We start from the raw sequence: 19,570 nt of genomic DNA on the forward strand, positions 1-19,570 counted from the left end.
TTCCCTCGGGAAAGCAGCGGCTCCGCACCCGCAGCAGCCGAATCTGGTGAGGAAGAGGAGGCACCGCGGGTTCGGATGTCTCTCGCCGCCTCCCCGGCGCGCCGATCCAGAGCAGGGGAAAACACCCGCCGAGGTCTCCGGTGCCTCCCGGGGGGCTCCGAGCCGCGGCCCCCGCGGTCCCCGGGGCGGTGCGGGCGCGGCTGCGGCGGGAGGTGGGGAGGAGGGAGCGGGCCCGGCGCCCGCCGCCGCCCGGCGTCCCTCTCCGCCGCTTCCTTTAGGTGGCACCTCTCCTCCAGGAATGAGGCTCCGGCCCCGCGCAGCCCTGCCCGGGCCGCGGCCGCGCACCGCGGGGGCTCCGCCGCGGAGCCGCCGCCGTCGGAGCGGCCCCTCCTCCCCTCGCCAGCCCGTGCCCGGCTCCCCCGTCCTCCCGCTCACTCCTCCAGCCAGTAAATCCGATCTAGGCTGATTCCTCTCACGTCAAACCACATGATCCCATAAAACATTCATCGCCTCTCCATCCCCGCTCGCTCGCCGCTCGCTCCCGGGATACAGCGCAGCCGGCTCCGCTCCCCGCCGCGGGATCCGCCGCAGCCCCGGCCCCGAGCGTGCGGCGGGCGGGCGGGCGGAGGGAGGAGGAGGCAGGCGAGGCGAGACGAGGCGAGGCGAGGCGAGGCGAGGCGAGGCGAGGCGAGGCGAGGCGAGGCGAGGCGAGGCAGGGAGGGGGAGCCTCGCCTGGATGCTGACTCCAGCTCGGGGGCTGCTCATTCCCCCGATGAGCGAGGGCACCGGGAGCGCCCCCCCCTCCCCGTGCGCCGCCGCTCCCCGCTCGGGCTGAAGTTTGGCTCCGGGATCTGCCCCGCTTTCCCAGGGATTGTACTGCTGCCGCTCCACTTTGCGCCTCCAGACGTGCCTTCCCCGACCCCTAAGATGAAGAGGGCGATAGCTGAAGGTAGGTGCGCTCCGCTCCCCCTCCGCCGCCGCGGCTCCCCCGGGCAGGGCACGGCGGCCGCGGCCCCAACTTCGCCCGGCGCCGGGAACTTCCCTCGCTGCAACTTTTTTTTCCCCCGTGGGGTCTTCGGGAGCGGCCAAGGTCCCACGAGGAGAAGAGGGGCCGGGGGCCGGGCCGGGAGAGGCGGCGGGGAGGGCGCGGGGGGAGCGGGAGCGCCGCGGCTGCGGGAGCGGAGCGGAGGCGAGGCCGGAGGGGGAGCGAGCACCGGGCACGGCTCGGCTGCAGCCGCGGAGCACGGCAGCGGGATGGAAGGAGGACAGAGGGATGATGGAAAGGGAGCAGCGGGGTGGAGGGAGAGCAGCGGGCTGAGCCCCCTCCAGCCGCCGCCCAGCCTCGGCTTGGCTCCGATCGGCCTTGGGGTGACCGAGCGAAGTTGGTGCCTCCGGGGAAAGCGCGTCCCCAGCCCGCATCCCGCATCCCTCATCCCGCATCCCGCGGCGGAGGGGCCGGGACGGACGGGAGAGGGGATGGGGCAGCCCGGCTTCCCCGCTCGCAGCCCGGCCGCCGGAGGAGCTGCGGCCCCGCTCCCCGAGCCCGTCCCGCTCGCGGAGCCTCCGGACGGGGAAGGTCCCGGAGGGTCCGGCGCCCCGCAGGGACAGCGGGTCCCGGGTGCGGTGGGGGCTCCCCGCAGAGCCCTCCCTTAGGGTCCCGCCGCTTCGTGTTCGGGAGCCGGAGGCTGGGAAAGACTGGGGGTGCGGGGCTGGACCCCGTTTCCACTCGCTTGCAGCGCCGGGGGGAGGCACGGAGCTCGCAGCCTGGCACGGCCGGGCTCTGCCTGAACCTTTTCCGTGCACTTTGGCGATAATCTTTGCTTCCCGGCCCCGGTGTGCGGGCTGGGGCTGGGGCAGGGCTGGCACGGGGGCCGGGGGCTCCGGGGGCTCCGGGACGCGGCCCCAGCTCGGGAGGACGCTCGCTGCCGGGCTGCGGGCTCAGCCCGCTCGAGAAGCGTGTGCCGCCCAGGTGTGCTCGCTGGGAGCCCAGCCCACGGATTGCAGTTTTGAACTGGAGGGATCAGCCCATCGTGGGAGCTCCGGGCTGGCCGGGTGCTGGGCTGGGGAGGTTTGGGCATGCGGGGCCCCTGCCTGCTCTGACTGCTCCCGGCTGTGCTGTCTCCAGCTCGCTTCCCGTTCCCGTCAACGGCACAGATACAATTCTCTTTTCCTTTCTATTTTGGAGGGCACTCTGACTGATTTATTTGTGCCGATCAAAGGACACGTCCAAGCTGTGATCCACACCGCGCACTGCCTCCTCGAGAGGCTTTGTGTCGATCTGAAACGCGAAATGGCCAATTTATTCCTGTTTGGGGAACACCTTGGGAGCAGGCTCGGCTGCCAGCTTCTCCCCGGGCCCGGAGGGGATGCTGATAGCCGAGCCTCCATTTGCCGGGGCCGTGCCGTGGATCCGAGCCCGGCGGCTCGGTGCCCTGCTGGGCTGTGCCGGGGGCTCTTTGTCCCCCGCGGAGCCGGCAGAGCAGTGCAGGTGCTGGGTGTGCCCCGATCCCCTCTGCTCCATCCCCGCTGCTGCTGCAGCGCTGCTCTCCCCACGCGGTGACACTCCCGGCTGCCGCCAGCGTCGTGTGGAACAACACAGGGGATAATGAAATATAAAAACTGTGTTACAACGGCTTTATTTATAGAACAAGGCTTGGAGGAGTTTGGGGTTGAATTATTTGCTTTTTTGCTGCAGTTTATGAATTGCTCCTGTGAGAGCCTGGCTCGCTGGCAGGTTTGGCTGGAAAGTCCTTACGAACCTGGGGGATTCAGTTTAGCTGAGTGTCCATCCTGCTGGATCTGGACTACATTTCCCACTGTGGGCTGCCAGGATGCTTCAAGTGCCTTGTAAGCCAGAAATAGCCACCAGGGGCAGTTGGACAGGCAGAGCTTTCCCTGTTCTCAGCACTTGCTGCCTTATTAACACGATTCATTTTTACTGAAAAAGGGCTTTCTATGCTTATTCTTTTTCTTTTCTTTTTTTTTTTTTTTTAACCTGAATACAAACCCCTGTAATAGGAGAACCTACATCAACATCACCAATGTGAGAGCAGCTCTTTTTTTTCCTCTTGAGAGAAGACACCATTCATTGCATTATTCTGTATTTCCTGTCTTTATAATGTAAATTTTTTATCAAGGGCCCGCTGCATTTTCTGGGCTTTGTCCCCCCTTTCCCAGCCAGCGCACAGACCTCAGACCTGTATTCCATGGGCCCATCAAAGGCTGTGGTTGGAGAGGTTTTCCAAGGAGGAATGTGCTTAAAGAGGAATTTTAGGGCACAAAGGTGGAGGTGCTGTTGCACCACTCGGTGCCTGGGCGTTGAACTGGTGCAGACATTGTTGTTCCCGGCTGGATCTGGGATGTTTTCCCAGACAAAGCTGGGCCAGAGGAGGAGTTAATGAGAAGCAGTGAGAAAGAGTGGAGGGTGTGGGCAGCACGTGCTGAACCAGCCGGGTCCCTCGTGAATTCCCTGAATCCCAAGCTCAGGAGCTCCAGGCTTACCATGGGAAAACCTCCTGGGAGCCTGGTGTGTCCATAAAGGAGTGGGAAGGAGAGAGAGTGGCTGGTGGGCAGGAGCAAGGGGACAGTTTGTCACACAGCATCTCTCTCCGCTCTGCTCTGCTCCAGGGGCCTGGAGTGCAAGGGCAGGAGAGTGGCTGCTGCTCCATCCACTCATCCTGTGGAGCTGGAAGCTGGCAAGGGCCACAGGGATGCACAGCTGAGATCCCACGTTCCCTGTGCCAGGCTGTGCCTGCTGACACAGGCCCTGTGCTCTGTAATCTTCTTCTGACCCCAACAAGGACTTGGGCCTCAGCCTTCCAAAGGAATTACCAGAATCCAGCAGCACAGATGGGAATTTTCCACGTTTTTCATCTCAGAAGCAGCAAGGAGCCCGTGAGCTGGGGGCAGGGAAGGGAGGATGCTTCGAGGCTGCTGCACCTCTGCCCAGCCCTGCCCAGCCCTGCCCAGCCCTGCTGGCTGAGGGCACTGGGTACCTTCCCTTCCCTGCCCATCCTCCCGAGCCATGCGCAAGGAGAGGGAAAATGGCCTGAGCCAGAGCCTGCCTACCGAGCAGGACGAGGCAGACTGCACAGAGCTGAGCTCCAGTTTCTGCCCTGAGCCTGCCCTGGTGGCTCAGCCCTGCCGTGCTGGAGCCCATCCCCGGCACGGGGGGAGCTGCAGCTGGGATTGCCCCTGCAGGACCAGCAAGGAGCTGCTCAGTCAGGTGTCCTCTTCCCCTTGGATTTGCAATGCTCTCTGCTGCTGTCACCTTCAGTTAGACAGATCTCCGAGTGCCAGGCGGCTCTTTTGATGTTCCTGAAGAGGTTTTCTCTTTATGCAGGAGGCACAGGAGCACCCTGCAGCACTGCACAGAGGGGCTGTCAGAGGCAGCAGCTCAGCGTGGGGCCTGCAAGGGCTGGGGCTTTCTGGGAGGGCTTGTCCCTCCCGGGAGTTTCTGGGAGGGCTTGTCCCTCCTGGCCATGTGGGAAGCTCTGTGCTGTGTCCCAGAGCCAGATGGATCCATCTGGGGTTTGTGAGTAGCAGGGTGTCAGGGCTTCTCCATCACAGACACCCAGCAGTGTGGGAGGGAGGAGTGAGGCTGGTGAGACACAAAGCTCACCTTCTCCTCCCCTTTCCTGCTGTGGCTGCAACTCCTGGAGGTTTCCAGAGGCTGAGGGAAAAGGGGACAATTGTACTGAAAAGTCTTAATCAGCTGAAAGAGGCTGAGGGTGGATCCTGCCGTGCTTGCGCAGAGATGCCAGAGGAATTCATGCAGAGTTTGCTCAAATGTGCAAACTCACCTCAGCCTGAGCTGTGTCTGCCTGAGACTGCTGGGACACACAGGACTGGGAGTCTGGGGTGGCTGGTCACCCTTTGTGAGGGGTTCAGAGGGGTGTGTGGCTCAGGGCAGGTGAGACGGCTGTTCCCCTGAGCTGTGTGCAGCTCAAGCCTGCCCTGCCTGTGTGGGCAGAACACACCTCATGGTGTGCACAGCCCCTGCCAGTGCCTGCTTTGCTGTTGGAATGCTCCTAGAAGGCCTCTGGAGTCTGGGCTTGGCCCTGCTTCTGCCTTCTTTGTATCCTTGAGCAGGTCAATGAGCCTTTCTGTGATGTAGTCTCAGCTTTTTCAGCGCTGTCCCTTGGAGAGTGATGCTGAGTTATGTCCCGAGGGACCCAGGATATTCTTAAATTCAGCCCAGAGCTGAGGTGGGGAGGCTGAGCAGCCACTGATCACCTCCTTAGCAGTGCCACAGAGGCAGGTGACAAGACTGATGATCTCCTGAGGGCTGTTGCTGCATCCACAGCAGGTTTGTGTCTCTGGGCTGGCCCACCTTCCTCCCAACCTTCACACTGCAGATTTTACAGCATTTATTGTCCCTCTCCTGGAACCAGGAGATTAGAAAAGCACTTGAGTTTTATTTGGAATCCTCCCTGGTTGTCAAGGAAAGCAGAAACACTCCACAAGCACATGCAAAGCATCAAGGAGACTGGAAACAAGGAAACACAAACACTCCCGTGCTGGGATTGTTAGTTCAGTCTCTGGAGAGCTCAGCAGTTTGAGGCATCACCCTGATGACTCTCAAGTAGCAGTGTTGGGTCCTGTCTGCATGGCTCAGAATATTTCATGAAATCATGGAATATGTTGGATGTTATAATCTGGATACACCTGGAGCACCTCTGAAGGTATCTAAAGAACCTCTTGCTCAAAGCACAGCTGATTTCAAAGCCAGATCTGGCTGCTCAGGGGCTTGTCCTGTCCAGCATGGCTGCCTTCCCAAGGGTGGAGATGCCCTGTCCTCCTCCACAGCCTGCCTGGCCGAGGCAGCCCAAGCCCTTTGTCACCTGGGTGCTCCCTGTCCCTTTGGTCAGCTGGGGTGCCTGGCTCTGTCCCTGGGCATGGCAGGGCTGGGGCAGGAGCGATGGTGAACATCCCTGTGAGGTCAGAGCAGGTGCTGGGGAGGTATCAAAGAGGGGTAAAAGCAGGGGTGACAGCCAGCTGCCATGGCAGGGACACTCAGGGTGGCAGGAGGGACACTCAGGATGGCAGCAGGGACACTCACGGGGGCAGCAGGACACTCAGGATGGCAGCAGGGACACTCAGGGGGGCAGCAGACCCTTGCAGACTGTGCCTCTGTTAGCTTTGGTGGCTGCTCCTGGGGAGAAGCCCCTGGCCAGTTGATGTGGCCCAGTTCCAGCTGCCCCAGCCTGCTGTCCCACATCAATGGTAATTAAACAGAGCTCCCCTGCAGCTCTGCAGTCCTCAGATGCACCCTGAGCTGGGAGCCCTTCCTGACACCCTGCAGGGACAGGAGCCTCTCTGAGGACACACAAACGTGGCCAAATCCCAGAATCCTGGAGGTGCTGGGGGGAGGGTCCAGAACGGAGCTGTTGCACCTCAGCTCAGGTCTGCTGTGGATTTCTCTGTGGAAAGCCCCAGTGATGGAGCCTTGCAGGCCTTTCCCACTAGTGGAGCTGATGAAAAGCTTTTCCTGGTGTCAGAACCGAAGCTCCCAAGCTGCGGTTCTTGGCTGTGGCTCCCTGCTGTGTCACCTGGCCACACAAAGGTGTGGTTTGCTCTGCCATCCTTTAACTGCCCTGGTGTAGCTGGAGGCTGGAATTAAATCTGTCTTCACCTTCTCTTTGCCAAGCCCAACCATCATAATTCCCTCTGCCTGACCCTGTAGGACATACTAGGACATATATTGGGAAGGAATTGTTCCCTGGCAGGGTGGGCAGGCCCTGGCACAGGGTGCCCAGAGAAGCTGTGGCTGCCCTGGATCCCTGGCAGTGCCCAAGGCCAGGCTGGACAGGGCTGGGAGCAGCCTGGGACTGGGGAGTTCCAGCCCAGCCAAGGACAAGGACTGGACATCGGCTCCTTCTTCCTTCCAGGAGCTGCATCCTGAGAGGATCCAAACCCTTTTGCCCCAAGGCGCTTATTGACTGGAGCTGACTCACAGAAACCTCCTTGTCCAGCATTTCTGTCCTTGATCCATGGTCTGGAGAGCCTTTATTGCCAGCTGTGCTCTGATCCCACCCCCAGCTGCAATTCCACACGAAAGCAGCCGGATCCAGCCGCAGAGGGAGGCTCAGTGCCTGCACGGGAGTTTCCAGCCCATCCCGGCCTTTCTCCATCCCGCTGGAGCTGGACACGTTCCCTCCCTGGCTCTGGGAATCCTGGTGCCTTTCCAGCACTCTGTGCTTTGTTTTCTCTCTCCGTGCTGCACCTTCTGCTGGAAACAAAGGGATGTTTGCATTCCAGCGTGATGCTTCCCTTTCTTCCCTGAGTGCAGGGGATAATTACAGTGCCTTGCACTAATTGATCCCATATTAGTGATAATTGTGATTTACGTGGTGCTTTAGGAAGGGGCATTTCTGTGGCAGAAGTGATGCTCTAATGTCACACTTGTGATGTGCCACCTCATCTCCCGTGAGCTGCTCTTGGGGGAAGCGGGTTCACTTTTATTTTTTTGTTAAAAACCAATCTTTTGCAAGAACCATCTGGCTGCTAAATTCTCCTCCCGGAGCTGTGCGGTTTGCTGGGAGTTCATTTGCGTCTTTAGCTACTAAAGAGGAAGTAAAAGTGACTGATTAGTCTGAGACTGGGACCATTCACATCAAAGTGACAGATTTTGCGAGCTGGATTTGGGGAAGTGTTTAAAACTGGTGTGTTTTCATTAAATTTTGAAGACTGTGGGCAGAAGTGTGCTCTCGGCACTGCAGCTCAGCGCTCAGCCCTGCACCCTGGGTTGTTATGTCACAGTGAATTGTGGGGCTGCTCAAATTTGCCTCTGCTTGTTTGATGACTTTAAATATTGATTTTAATTGTGCCTCTTTCTTAAGGCTGTGAGTGATGGTGGGAGCCATGGACAATAATCCATGAGCACAACACAGCCACGTGCACTGGGAGGTGGGAACTCAGCACAGGGGAGGGGGAGAAAGGAAAACACCTCTGGAGCCCCCAGACTCAGCTTTCCCTGCTTCCATGGGGGCTTTCCAGGGATGTGCCATGAGCTGCTGGCCAAGCTGGGCTCTCAGAAGCCCTTTGGGGGTGCTGGGGTAAGGCTGGGAGGGCTCCACACTCTCCCTGTCCAGAGGGGTCGTTGGAAAGCCTAAGAGCAAATCCAGAGTTTGGGAATGTGGGATTTGTCTGTGCAGAGAGAAGTGGTCCCCTGGGAACCACCAGGACCTGTAGGACTTGCACTACAAAGATCTGGAGGGACAGGACACAGGGCATGGCTTCAAACTGACAGAGAGGGGGTCTAGACTGGACATCAGGAAAGATCCTTCCCTGGAGGGTGGGCAGGCCCTGGCACAGGGTGCCCAGAGCAGCTGGGGCTGCCCCTGGATCCTGGCAGTGCCCAAGGCCAGGCTGGACACTGGGGCTGGAGCAGTCTGGGACAGTGGAAGGTGTCCCTGCCCATGGCAGGATGTGCTTTGATGTCACTTCCAACCCAAACCAGTCTGGGACTCAGGGATTGCATGTCCCTGTGGCGCTGGCATGTTTTCAGGAGCAGTGGGAGCTGTGGTGTCCCTCTCCCTGTGCCCAGGTTCCTTCCCAAGCACACATCCTGACGGATGTGGCCCTGATCAATGCTCTGTGGCCGTGCAAACACGGTTAGCATTGGCTTTACACTAGAGGGCTGTCTGTCCCTTTCCCTTCTGAGAGCAGCCCGTGTGCCGGGAGCTCCTGTGGCAGGATCCCACACTCTGATCCTGTGGGGTGGGGAGTGCTGCAGGCTGCTGCTCGGCGCTCAGCTCTGCTCTCTGTGCTGCTCAGAGCAGCCCTGCCCCGGGCTGGAGGCCCCTTGGGGCTGCTTCTGGTGAAGTGGAGCTCTCTGGCTCTGCCCCCTGTCCAGCTCAGCAGGAAGCAGCAGTTTCCACACACGATTCCTTCCTCTCCTGTTTTTCCAGGCCCCTGTTGCTGTCAGGAGTAGAGCACTCTGGTAGCACAGGGATGCTCTGGGTTTCCTGCTGCTGCCCTGCCCTGGTGAGGATCTGCAGCCCTGAACATCTGCACATCCAGCTGTGGGGTGACAGACAGGAATTGCTTTGGAAATGGCTCTGTGGGCTGGAGGAGCCTTCAGTGTGCCAGGGCTGAAAGAGATTTGGCAGCTTCTACCTGAAAGTTCAGCTGGGACAGCTCCTCTGGCTCTCCTGTCACCTGCAGGGCTGGGACCTCTGGGGACATTGCCACCATGAAGCCTGGTTGCTTTGGTCCACTGCTGCCTTTGTTTCATGGAATCACAGAATCTCCTGAGCTGGAGGGACCCCCAGGATCATCCAGCCCAGCCCTGGCCCTGCCCAGACCCCCAACAACCCCACGCTGTCCATCCCTGGCAGCGCTGTCCAAAGGCTCCTGGAGCTCTGGCAGCCTCGGGGCCGTGCCCATTCCCTGGGGAGCCTGGGCAGTGCCAGCACCCTCTGGGGGAAGAGCCTTGCCCTGAGCTCAGCCTGAGCTGCCCTGGCCCAGCTTCCTGCTGGCTGAATTGAATTGATTTGTTTAATTCTGTCCCCACTCACCTTTAACCCTGCTAAAGACAGAACCAGCTAAAGCTTGCCTTTGCCTGGCAGATATGGCTTGAATTCAGTCCTGCCTGGAGAATTCCAGCCCCAAACACATCCTCTCTGTGCCTCCTGTGTGCCTCATGTCATGCAGTTGTGGCACTGCTTTTTCCTGTTCCTGGATGCCTGGGCAGTCAAGGTTTGGCTCAGTTTGGGCAAAAGTGGTGAAAACTGAGAGCAGCCAAGTCCCTGGGTCCTGCCCAAGGGTCTGCCCAGTGAGCAGGGCTGGGGGGAGTGGGGAGTGAGCTGGGATGGCCAGGAGCGAGTGAGGGGGCACTGGAGCACTCCGGAGCTGTGCCCAGCACACACTCAAGTACAGAGGTTGGTTCTTTGGCACAAGCTGGTTTATGAGCTCCAGGCACTTCTCTCCCTCCTTCAGGTTGTCCCTGATGTGTCCTGAGGGGGGCAGGGGTTAATGATGGTGATGCTGAGCTCTGGGTGGTGGCACTGACCCCAGTGATGGTGGTGGGACACTGCTGGGCACGGGGAGCAGGAGTGGGATCTGCCCTGCACCCATCCCACCACAGCTGGGACAGGAGCAGAGCTGCAGTGGGGCCCTGCTGTCCCTGGGCTCAGCACAGGGATGTCCCCAGCCCGAGGGTCCCTCTGCTGCTCAGGTCACTGCTGCAGGCAGCACCGCCTGCTGTCCCTGTCCTGTCACCCAGCGCACAGCTGGGAGCTGTGGGCAGGCAGGAGGCCCCAGCTGGCACAGAGCTGCTGTGCCCTGCCCGTGTGCCAGCCTGGCAGGGCAGCTCAGGAACCACAGCAACATGGAATGGGTTGGCTTGGCTTGGGAGGGACCCTGCAGCCCATCCAGTGCCACCCCTGCCATGGCAGGGACACCTTCCACTGCCCCAGGCTGCTCCAAGCCCTGTCCAGCCCGGCCTTGGGCACTGCCAGGGCTGGGGCAGCTGCCCAGGCTGGGTTCATGGGCTGCACCTCTCTCCCCACCCTGCTCCCCCACATTTACACAGCCCTGGCCAGAGCTGCTGGATCCCCCACTTGGCTGGCTCCATTCCAGGCCAAAAAAAAAAGTGGATTTTAGTCCTCCTGGGTAGGAAGCAAAGGAATTGTGCCCCCCCAGCCTCCCTGGGCATGACAGGGGGATCAGGCTCAGCCCCTGCAGGTTTGATGTTCCAGGTTTGAACCCTGATTTCTGACATCGGGGGTGAAGTGAGAGGAGACTCCAGCAGGGTTTGGAGGCAGAGCCTGGCTGAGGAGTGCAGCTTCATCTTCAGGTGACCTCCAAGGCCACACCCTTGGGTTTGCTGTCACCCACAAGCCCAAGGAGCCATTTCTCCCAAGCTTTTACCAAGACCCAGCTTCTACCACGACACAAATTTTGCTGCTGAGGCACTGGGGCAATGTGGGGTCTGGAGATCAGGCAGTGGTTGTTTAAACACCATTCCTACCACTCCAGCACTATTCCTGTTTTCCTCGGGCTGTGTCCTCTGCTGGGTGCAGTGTGGTCCCAAAGCCCTGGGAAGGGGCTCTGGGAGGGCCTGGGGGTGCTGCTGGCCCAGGATCATGTCCAGTCCCTGTCCCCTTCTCTCCCAGCTTGAAGGGAGCTCCAGGGGACAGCCCAGGCAAGGAGAGACATTTGTACCAGTGGCACAATAAATGACCCCAAGCTGCCTTGGGGAGCCAGCCCAGGAGAGCCTTTCCTTGGCCACGGTGTTTCATGGGAAATGCTTTGCTTTCTCTGTGTTGATTTTTGGCTTTCCTAGAGTTTCTCAAGGCTTACAATTAATCCTGAGCTTTGGGGTGGCCAGCTGGGCTGTAGGGACAGAGCCTGCCTCAGAACACTGGGTTTGGCCATTTCCTGGGGAGCTTGGATTTACTGGGAGCTTGGAAAATTTAACCTGGGGACACCTGGGGCATGTGCAGAGTGCTTTGCATGGAGACACAGCTGGGCCAGGGGCTGTGCCCCTGCCCATGGCAGGGGTGGCACTGGAGGAGCTTTAAGGTGCCTCCCAATCCAAACCATCCCAGGACTTTGTGATCCTGTTTTTGTAGTCACGAGAGCCCCCAGCTCAGCCTGTGCCTGCTCCAGCCCTGCCCCCTCCCAGCTTTAGGTGCCCCCCAAGGCAGCTCCTGGGTGCTGAGCCCTCTCTCTCGGAGTGCTGGGGCTCTGCTGGTTTGCCCTGCATTCCTGAGTGCTCTAACCTGCTCCTCTCCTCCTAAAACAAGGCCTCCCGTGGCCCATGTGAGCTTGGTCCCTTGCTGTGACCTCTGTGCCCTGAGCCCTGCCCCTGAAGCCACCCCTGAGGTTCAGGTGGGAGCACTGCAGTGAGAACCCCTAGAGCTCTGTGGGATGCTGTGTCCCACCCCTCTGCAGGCGTGGGATTGTGCAGTGGGGCTGTGCTGGCCCTGGGGTCACCAGGACAGGGGGAGGGCCAGCCCTGCTGTCCAGACCACGATTTGGTGACAGAGGGGCCAGCAGCCCCCCCAGCACCTCCCCTGCATGTGACAGAGCACGAGGCCCTCCCGATAAATCCCAGCTTATCCAGCCTGTCTGCCTGCTGAGGAGGGGACACCAGGGTCTGAGTGCCCTGCCTGTCCCCACACCCCCTGCTCAGGCTGAATGTCCCCAGGGGTGACCTGGTGCCCTGTGGCACTGCAGGGCCTGAAGCAGCTGCTCTAGACCAGGGGCTGCAGCTGAAAGAGCCCAGGGAGCCCTCCCTGCTCCCCGGGCTGGTGTTTGCTGGGCTCTCTAATCCAGGGAGATCCGTGAATGAAAGGCCTGAGCCCAGCACTGGCATGGGGAGAGGCGGGAAGGGATGGTGGATACAGGGCTTTGATGGCACAGCAATCCTCACCGTGCTGGGAGCCAGAACGTGCCTGCGTGTGCAGAGAGGACAAGGAGTGAGCAGGGTTGGCAAGGGCACCCACAGCTCCTGGGGAAGAGCCCGAGCCAGCTGTGGGGCCACCTGCCAGAGCAGCTGCCCTCATGCCCTGGAAGGAGCAGGGACAGGCACAACCCCTGGGCAGGCCAGGCACAGCCCGGGGGCACCCAGCGTGGGTGGAGGGACTGGGGGGGCTGCAGGGCCAAAACCACAGAGCTGGGACACGCCTGGCTGGGGGACACTGCACACGTGGGGCTGGCTGTGTGACACTGGCATTGGGTATGTGACACTGGGGCTGGCTGTGGGACACCGGGACTCATTGTGTGACACCGGGATTGGCTGTAGGACACTGGGGCTGGCTGGGGGACACCGGGATTGGGTGTGTGACACTGGGATTGGGTATGTGACACTGGGATTGGGTATGTGACACTGGGGCTGGCTGTGGGACACTGGGATTGGGTATGTGACACCAGACTGGCTGTGGGACATTGTGCACACGTGGGGCTGGCTGTGGGACACTGGGATTCATTGTGGGACACTGGGATTGGCTGTGGGATACTGGGGCTAGCTGTGTGACACTAGGATAGGGTGTGTGACACTGGACTGGCTGTGGGACACTGTGCACACATGGGGCTGGCTGTGGCACACTGGGATTCATTGTGGGACACTGGGATTGGCTGTGGGACACTGGGGCTGACTGTGGGACACTGGGATTGGGTATGTGACACTGGGATTGGGTATGTGACACTGGGATTGTCTGTGGGATAATGGGATTGGGTATGTGACACCGGGACTCATTGTGTGACACTGGGATTGGCTGTGGGATACTGGGGCTGGCTGTGTGACACTAGGATAGGGTGTGTGACACTGGACTGGCTGTGGGACACTGTGCACACATGGGGCTGGCTGTGGCACACTGGGATTCATTGTGTGACACTGGAATTTGCTGTGGGATCCTGGGGCTGGCTGTGTGACACTGGGATTGGGTATGTGACACTGGGATTGGGTATGTGACACTGGGATTGGGTATGTGACACTGGGGCTGGCTGTGGGACACTGTGCACACACGTGGGGAGCAGGCAGAGCATGGGGACAGCTGCACTGGGGGCTGCCCTTGATCTGTCATGGGCCAGGGCTGAAAATCAGTGTGGGATGGGCACGCAGCTCATGAAGGTGAATGGGCCACGGCTTGTTTGTCACCCAGGAGGGACACAGAAATCACGGACACGGATAAAAAACAATGAAACAAAATGGTTGTGTTGAACACAGGGTAAGGACAGGGTCTGCCAGGCATCTGGGCTGGGGTCAGCATGGCATGGGCAGTGTGTGAGCCCATGGGTCTGGAGCTGGTGAAAGGCTCCTTCTCCTTCTCCTTCTCCTTCTCCTTCTCCTTCTCCTTCTCCTTCTCCTTCTCCTTCTCCTTCTCCTTCTCCTTCTCCTTCTCCTTCTCCTTCTCCTTCTCCTTCTCCTTCTCCTTCTCCTTCTCCTTCTCCTTCTCCTTCTCCTTCTCCTTCTCCTTCTCCTTCTCCTTCTCCTTCTCCTTCTCCTTCTCCTTCTCCTTCTCTCCCCCATCTCTGGGAGGAAGTGGGAAGGGGGATAAGCCGTGGGTGAGGAGGAAATGGAAAGTGCAGATGTAAGTTGTTGTCTCGTCCCTTGGGGAAGGGCAGTTCCCTTATCCCCTTCTCTCCTCAAAGACCCAAAATGCTGATGACACACCGAGGCTTTGTCATGGACAGGCTCAGGGGGCTGCAGAGGGAGATGGAACAGAGAGACAGTGTACAGGAGACACCAGTGCCCACCAGAGCAGCTCCTCCTGCAAAACCAGCAGCTGGTGCCCTCTGCCCCCCTAGGGACTCTGTGTTCTCCTCAGGTGACAGTTCTGGGCTCAGGGGCATCGCTGACCTCTGCTCCCTCTCAGGCAGTGCCTCCTCAGGTTGTGTTCCGGAGGAGCTTTGAAGGAGGTGAGACCAGGAACGGGGATCCCTCAGGTACAGCACAAACACTGGAGGAGCAGCCAAGGCTTGGGAAGCAGAAGGTGATAGGAAATGATGGATCAGGAATGCTCTTTTAGCAGTTTAGTGGTGCCAAAGGATGAAGGATGGACTCCATGAACCTGGAGGTCTTCTCCAACCTCAGGGCCCCCAGGGTTCTGTAGCTGGTGCTGTGCTGGGGGTCCTGTGCCACCCTTGAGGGGCCCCTCTGTTCCTGCCCACCAGGAGCTGCCCAGGGGCTCTCTCTGTGCTTTGGGAGCCTTAGGCTGAGCCTGAGTGCTGTCCCAGAGAGCCAGAGCCAGCCCTTCCCTGCAGGGTGATTCCCTCCAGGGCGGTCACTTGGGTGTGTGACCACCCCACGAGGTGTCATGGGAGCACTGTGCTCATCTGGGCCCTTTGGAGCTCTGCTGGGCAGGGTTTGTGGGTTTTGGGGCCTCCCTGGAGAGCTGCAGTCCCAAGGGCACTGTTGGAGCAGATGTTGTGTTAGTAAATGCAGAGGTGGCTCCATGGCCCTTCTCAGGATCCACGCTGTCCCTCCCAGGGGACAAGGATCTGGTGCTGGCTCCATGGCCCTTCTCAGGGTCCACGCTGTCCCTCCCAGGGGACAAGGAGGTGGTGCTGGTTTCCCCCTCTCTGTCCTGGGCTGCTCTGCAGAGGCAGGGCCACAGTGGTGTCCCCTCCACTGCCTGTGGTCCTTTGCTTTGCTCCCTCCCAGGACCAAAGGCCACTGTGGAGAGTCACAGAACCATGGAATCATTAGGGCTGAAAAGATCTATGATGTCATCAAATCCAACCTCTGACCAACACCCCTGCACCAAACCATCCTGTGAAGTGCCACATCTGCTCACTTTTTGAACACCTCTAGGGATGGTGACTCCAGCCTGTGCCAGGGCCTGGGCACTCTTTGAGTGAAGAAATTGTCCCTAATTTCCAGCCTGAAGCTCCCGTGGTGTGCAGCTTGAGGCCGTTTCCCCTTTCCCTCTTGCCCAGGAAGGTGCCTGGTGCCACCTGAGCAGGTCCCTGAGCCCTGCTGGCACAGGCTGCCGGTGCTGCCATGCCCCAGGCTGGCAGCAGCTCCTCCTGGATGCCTGCCTGGCTCTCTGGAGCAGCACGGGGAATATGCAAATTTAACCTTTGCATTTACTGTGCTGTTCTTTTCCTGGGAAATGTCACTGGGGGCACCAAGCTGGGATCGCCTGCTCCTGGGACTGGGGGAAAGAGCACCAGTGGTGTGTGCCTGGCTCCTGGGGATGATCCAGCATGGAGCTGGCTCCTGCAGGGAGGGCTCTGGAAGTGCTCTGGGAGCTGCCCTGCCCAGCCCTGCCCTGCCCTGCCCTGCCCTGCCCTGCCCTGCCCTGCCCTGCCCTGCTGTCTGCAGGGATGGGATGGGATGGGATGGGATGGGATGGGATGGGATGGGATGGGATGGGATGGGATGGGATGGGATGGGATGGGATGGGATGGGATGGGATGGGATGGGATGGGATGGGATGGGATGGGATGGGATGGGATGGGATGGGATGGGATGGGGTGGGATGGGATGGGATGGGATGGGATGGGATGGGATGGGATGGGAGGAGTGACTGGAGCCAGCTGCTGAGTGACAGAGGGAGGGTTGTGTCCCGTGTGTCCCCATGGCTGGGGGAGCTGCCAGCAGTGACACATCTCCTGCTGCTGGGAGAGGCTTGGGAGCCTGGGCCGTGCTCCAGGGATGGATCCAGAGGCTGCTGCTGCGGCAGGAGGGAGCTCCCTGTTTGCCTGGAGAGAGGAAGGGATCCAGCTGGCAGAGCTGGCAGTGGCTGATGGGACTGTCCCAGATCAGCCCAGACTGAGGTGAAGGGCTGGGATTCCTGGGAAGCACCTGTAGGACAAACAAGAGGGGCATGCAGTGGGGGCAGGACTGACTGCGGGAGGGAGAGGAACTTCAGACCACAGTAACCAAAGCCTTCGTTAACACCCCTGCAGGTGCTGCCACATTGGCTTTGTGGCTTTTGGCAGCCCCTGCCAGGGTGGATGTGCTGATCTCTGCACCATCCTCATGGAATAATTCCATAATTCCACTGAGGAGCAGCTGAGGGAGCTGGAAAGGGGCTCAGCCTGGAGAAAAGGAGGCTCAGGGGGGCCCCTGTGGCTCTGCACAGCTCCTGCCAGGAGGGGACAGCCGGGGGGGTCGGGCTGTGCTCCAGGGAACAGGGACAGGAGGAGAGGGAACAGCCTCAGGCTGGGCCAGGGCAGGCTCAGAGTGGATATAGGGAAAATTTCTTCATGGAAAGGGTGGTCAGGCAGTGGCACAGCTGCCCAGGGCAGCTTTTCCAGAGATGGATCCCCATCTCTGGAAAAGCTCAGGAAGCTGTATGGATGTGGCACTGAGACATGGCTTAGTGGTGAACAGGGTGCTGCTGGCTCAAGGGTTGGACTCAACAATCTCAGGGGTTTTGTCCAACCCAGACAATTCTGTGATTCCCTGGGCTGTGCCAGCCCCAGCTCTGGGTTCTGTGATTCCCTGGGCTGTGCCAGCCCCAGCTGTGGGTTCTGTGATTCCCTGGGCTGTGCCAGCCCCAGCTGTGGGTTCTGTGATTCCCTGGGCTGTGCCAGCCCCAGCTCTGGGTTCTGTGATTCCCTGGGCTGTGCCAGCCCCAGCTCTGGGTTCTGTGATTCCCTGGGCTGTGCCAGCCCCAGCTCTGGGTTCTGTGATTCCCTGGGCTGTGCCAGCCCCAGCTCTGGGTTCTGTGATTCCCTGGGCTGTGCCAGCCCCAGCTCTGGGTTCTGTGATTCCCTGGGCTGTGCCAGCCCCAGCTGTGGCTTTGAGCAGGCAGAGCACACCTGCAGAGCCCCATGAGCAGCTCGAGGGGCTGACCCTGGTGCTGTGTCCCCACAGAGTGAGCTCAGCTGCCGCTTTGGGTCTGTCTGTGTGGGTCAAGTGCTCGGGGTCAGCAGGGCAGGAGCTCTCCAAGGACAGCCAAGGCTCTCCTCCAGGGGCAGCAGGGGCAGCTCTGGGCCAACAGGACCCAGGGAAAGCAGAGCAGGAGCCTTCACAAGCAGCCAAAATGAGCAAGGCAGGATGTCCACGTGGTGGGTGCCACAGGAGAACAGATTCATCTCCCAGTTCCCAGAGGGGCAGGGGAAGCAGTAGAGTCACAAAGGGCTTGGAAGCATGACAGATGCCTTGGAGGTGCCCTTGGAGCAGCCTGAGCTGTTTGGGATTGCACTCACACCTCCAGGGGCTCTGGGAGCAGTGGGGGGCCCTGTGGATCCCCAGATCTGCTGTGCTCCTGGATTTTGGCTGCTCATGAGGTGGGAGCTGTGCTGTGAATGCTGCGGGTCTGTACACTCAGAGGAGAGCAGTTACAAACCCACCCCGAGGTGTATCCAAACCTCCTTAATCAATAACCAATAACCTCAGCAGTCCCTGGCAGAAAGGCTGGAGAGAGCTGCAGGACAGGGATGGAGTCATGGGGCAGTGAGGGGGGTGCTGCTGGTCCTCACCCCCAGGAGCAAGGCAGGGAAACAGAGGGAGCAGGGCAGGAGCCACATGGGAGAGCTGCTGCTCCCCCAGTGCATGAGCGACTTCCAGAGCCCTTGGATCTGCCAGATCGTGGAATATCCTGAGCTGGAGGGGATCCACAGGGATCACTGGGTGGCTCTGGAGTGAAGGGCCATCCTGGGACTGAATCTCAGTGCTGCCAGCACCAGCTGAGCCCAGCCCTGGGGCTGCTGGGCTGGGAGAGCTCCCCAGGCTCTGTCCTGGGGCAGGGGACGGGCAGCTGGGAGCAGGGCAGGGGGGGTTTCCATTCCTGGGCAACCCCAGAGCACCTGGCCAGGCGTGGTGCCAGCGGACACTGGGACAGGCTCCTGGGGACAGAGCAGAGCAGGGACAGCTCTGCCAGGCAGGCTCTGCAAGGTGTGGGATTATTTACACCCAGGGAACAGCCCCAAAGGCAGCTGGGGACCAGAGCACACCCAGCTCGCAGCAGTGGATGGTGGGGAGCATTCCCTGCCCAGCACTCAGGGGAGCAAGGCCTGTGATATCCACAGGATTTTCTGGTGATATCCACAGGATTTTCTGGTGATATCCATAGGAAACAATGAGAACCAGACCAGCTTTTTAATGCCTGAGAGAAGAGCCTCATCTCAAAGATGAGAGCAAAATTTATCCCTTTTTTCATGTGAACCATTTTAAGGAGCATCTTTGAGCTGTGCTGGCGGGTGGGAATGGCCAAGGCCTGATTTATTTATTCTTTACTCAGAGGGTGGGCAGGCCCTGGCACAGGGTGCCCAGAGCAGCTGTGGCTGCCCCTGGATCCCTGGCAGTGCCCAAGGCCAGGTTGGGCAGGGCTTGGAGCAGCCTGGGACAGTGGAAGGTGTCCCTGCCATGGCAGGGGTGGCACTGGATGGGCTTTAGGGTCCCTCCCAACCCAAACCAGTCTGGGATTCTGGGATTCTGAGCTCTGGGGCAGAGCTGTTGCTTCCCAAATTCCTTCAGGAGCAAACGTGAGCTGCAGGTGCAGATGTGGAGCTGCCCCTGGAGAGGGAGGCACCGAGGGTTCAGAGGCACTGCCTGCTCTCCCACCCAGGGAGAAGCGTGTCCTGTTGTAATTGCCTGGCTTATTGGGAAAAAACCCACTGTAGTTCCTAGAAATTCAATATCGAAAGCACTGGGTAGGACCCTCTGTGGATTAATTTTGAGGAGAGAAGAAGAATGAGGAATTTAATGCTCACTCTAATGAATGTCAATCTTCTCTCTTAATGAATAGGAATCACAGTTTGCTGCACATTGTTGGGAAATGAAAAGCATCCTAAGTTCCATTCACTTCCTTTTTTCCCCCTTTCCCCTTTCTTTCTTTTCTCCCCTCTTTGAGAAGATAATGCTGTGCACAGCAGATGTGAACATTCATTTGTGAGCATGAGGATTTTTATCTCTCCCTGTACAAGGCAAGGCTCTCCTTCAGCTGAGCTTTGTAAAATTTCCTGTACAATCCAAAACTGCTTCAGAGCTGGATCCTTCACAGCCAGGTGGGGTGGGGTTTTTCCCTTTTTCTTGGGAAACCATCCTGAGAATGCAAAGCAGAGCTGGCCCAGCGTGTGCTTGATGTGTTTGCTGCTCTCAGCCCTGGCTTTGCTGGTTGGAGTGGCAGAGGTGAGGCTCTGGTGCCACTGTCTCCCTTGAGGG

The 19,570-nt window shown here is 59.6% G+C and overlaps 1 protein-coding gene across 1 annotated transcript in view; it reads left to right on the top strand.

The window, feature by feature from the left end:
- The first annotated feature begins 3 nt into the window (after positions 1-3).
- RTN4R (reticulon 4 receptor) overlaps positions 4-19,570 on the top strand; it is a 79,660-nt gene continuing 60,093 nt past the window's right edge. Inside the window, exon 1 of the mRNA XM_064392234.1 lies at positions 4-949. Within this exon, the coding sequence (XP_064248304.1) occupies positions 928-949 (22 nt within the window). The 5' untranslated portion in view covers positions 4-927. The remainder of the gene's footprint in view (positions 950-19,570) is intronic.

This window comes from Passer domesticus, chromosome 17, assembly GCF_036417665.1.
Source record: "Passer domesticus isolate bPasDom1 chromosome 17, bPasDom1.hap1, whole genome shotgun sequence".
NCBI lineage: Eukaryota > Metazoa > Chordata > Aves > Passeriformes > Passeridae > Passer > Passer domesticus.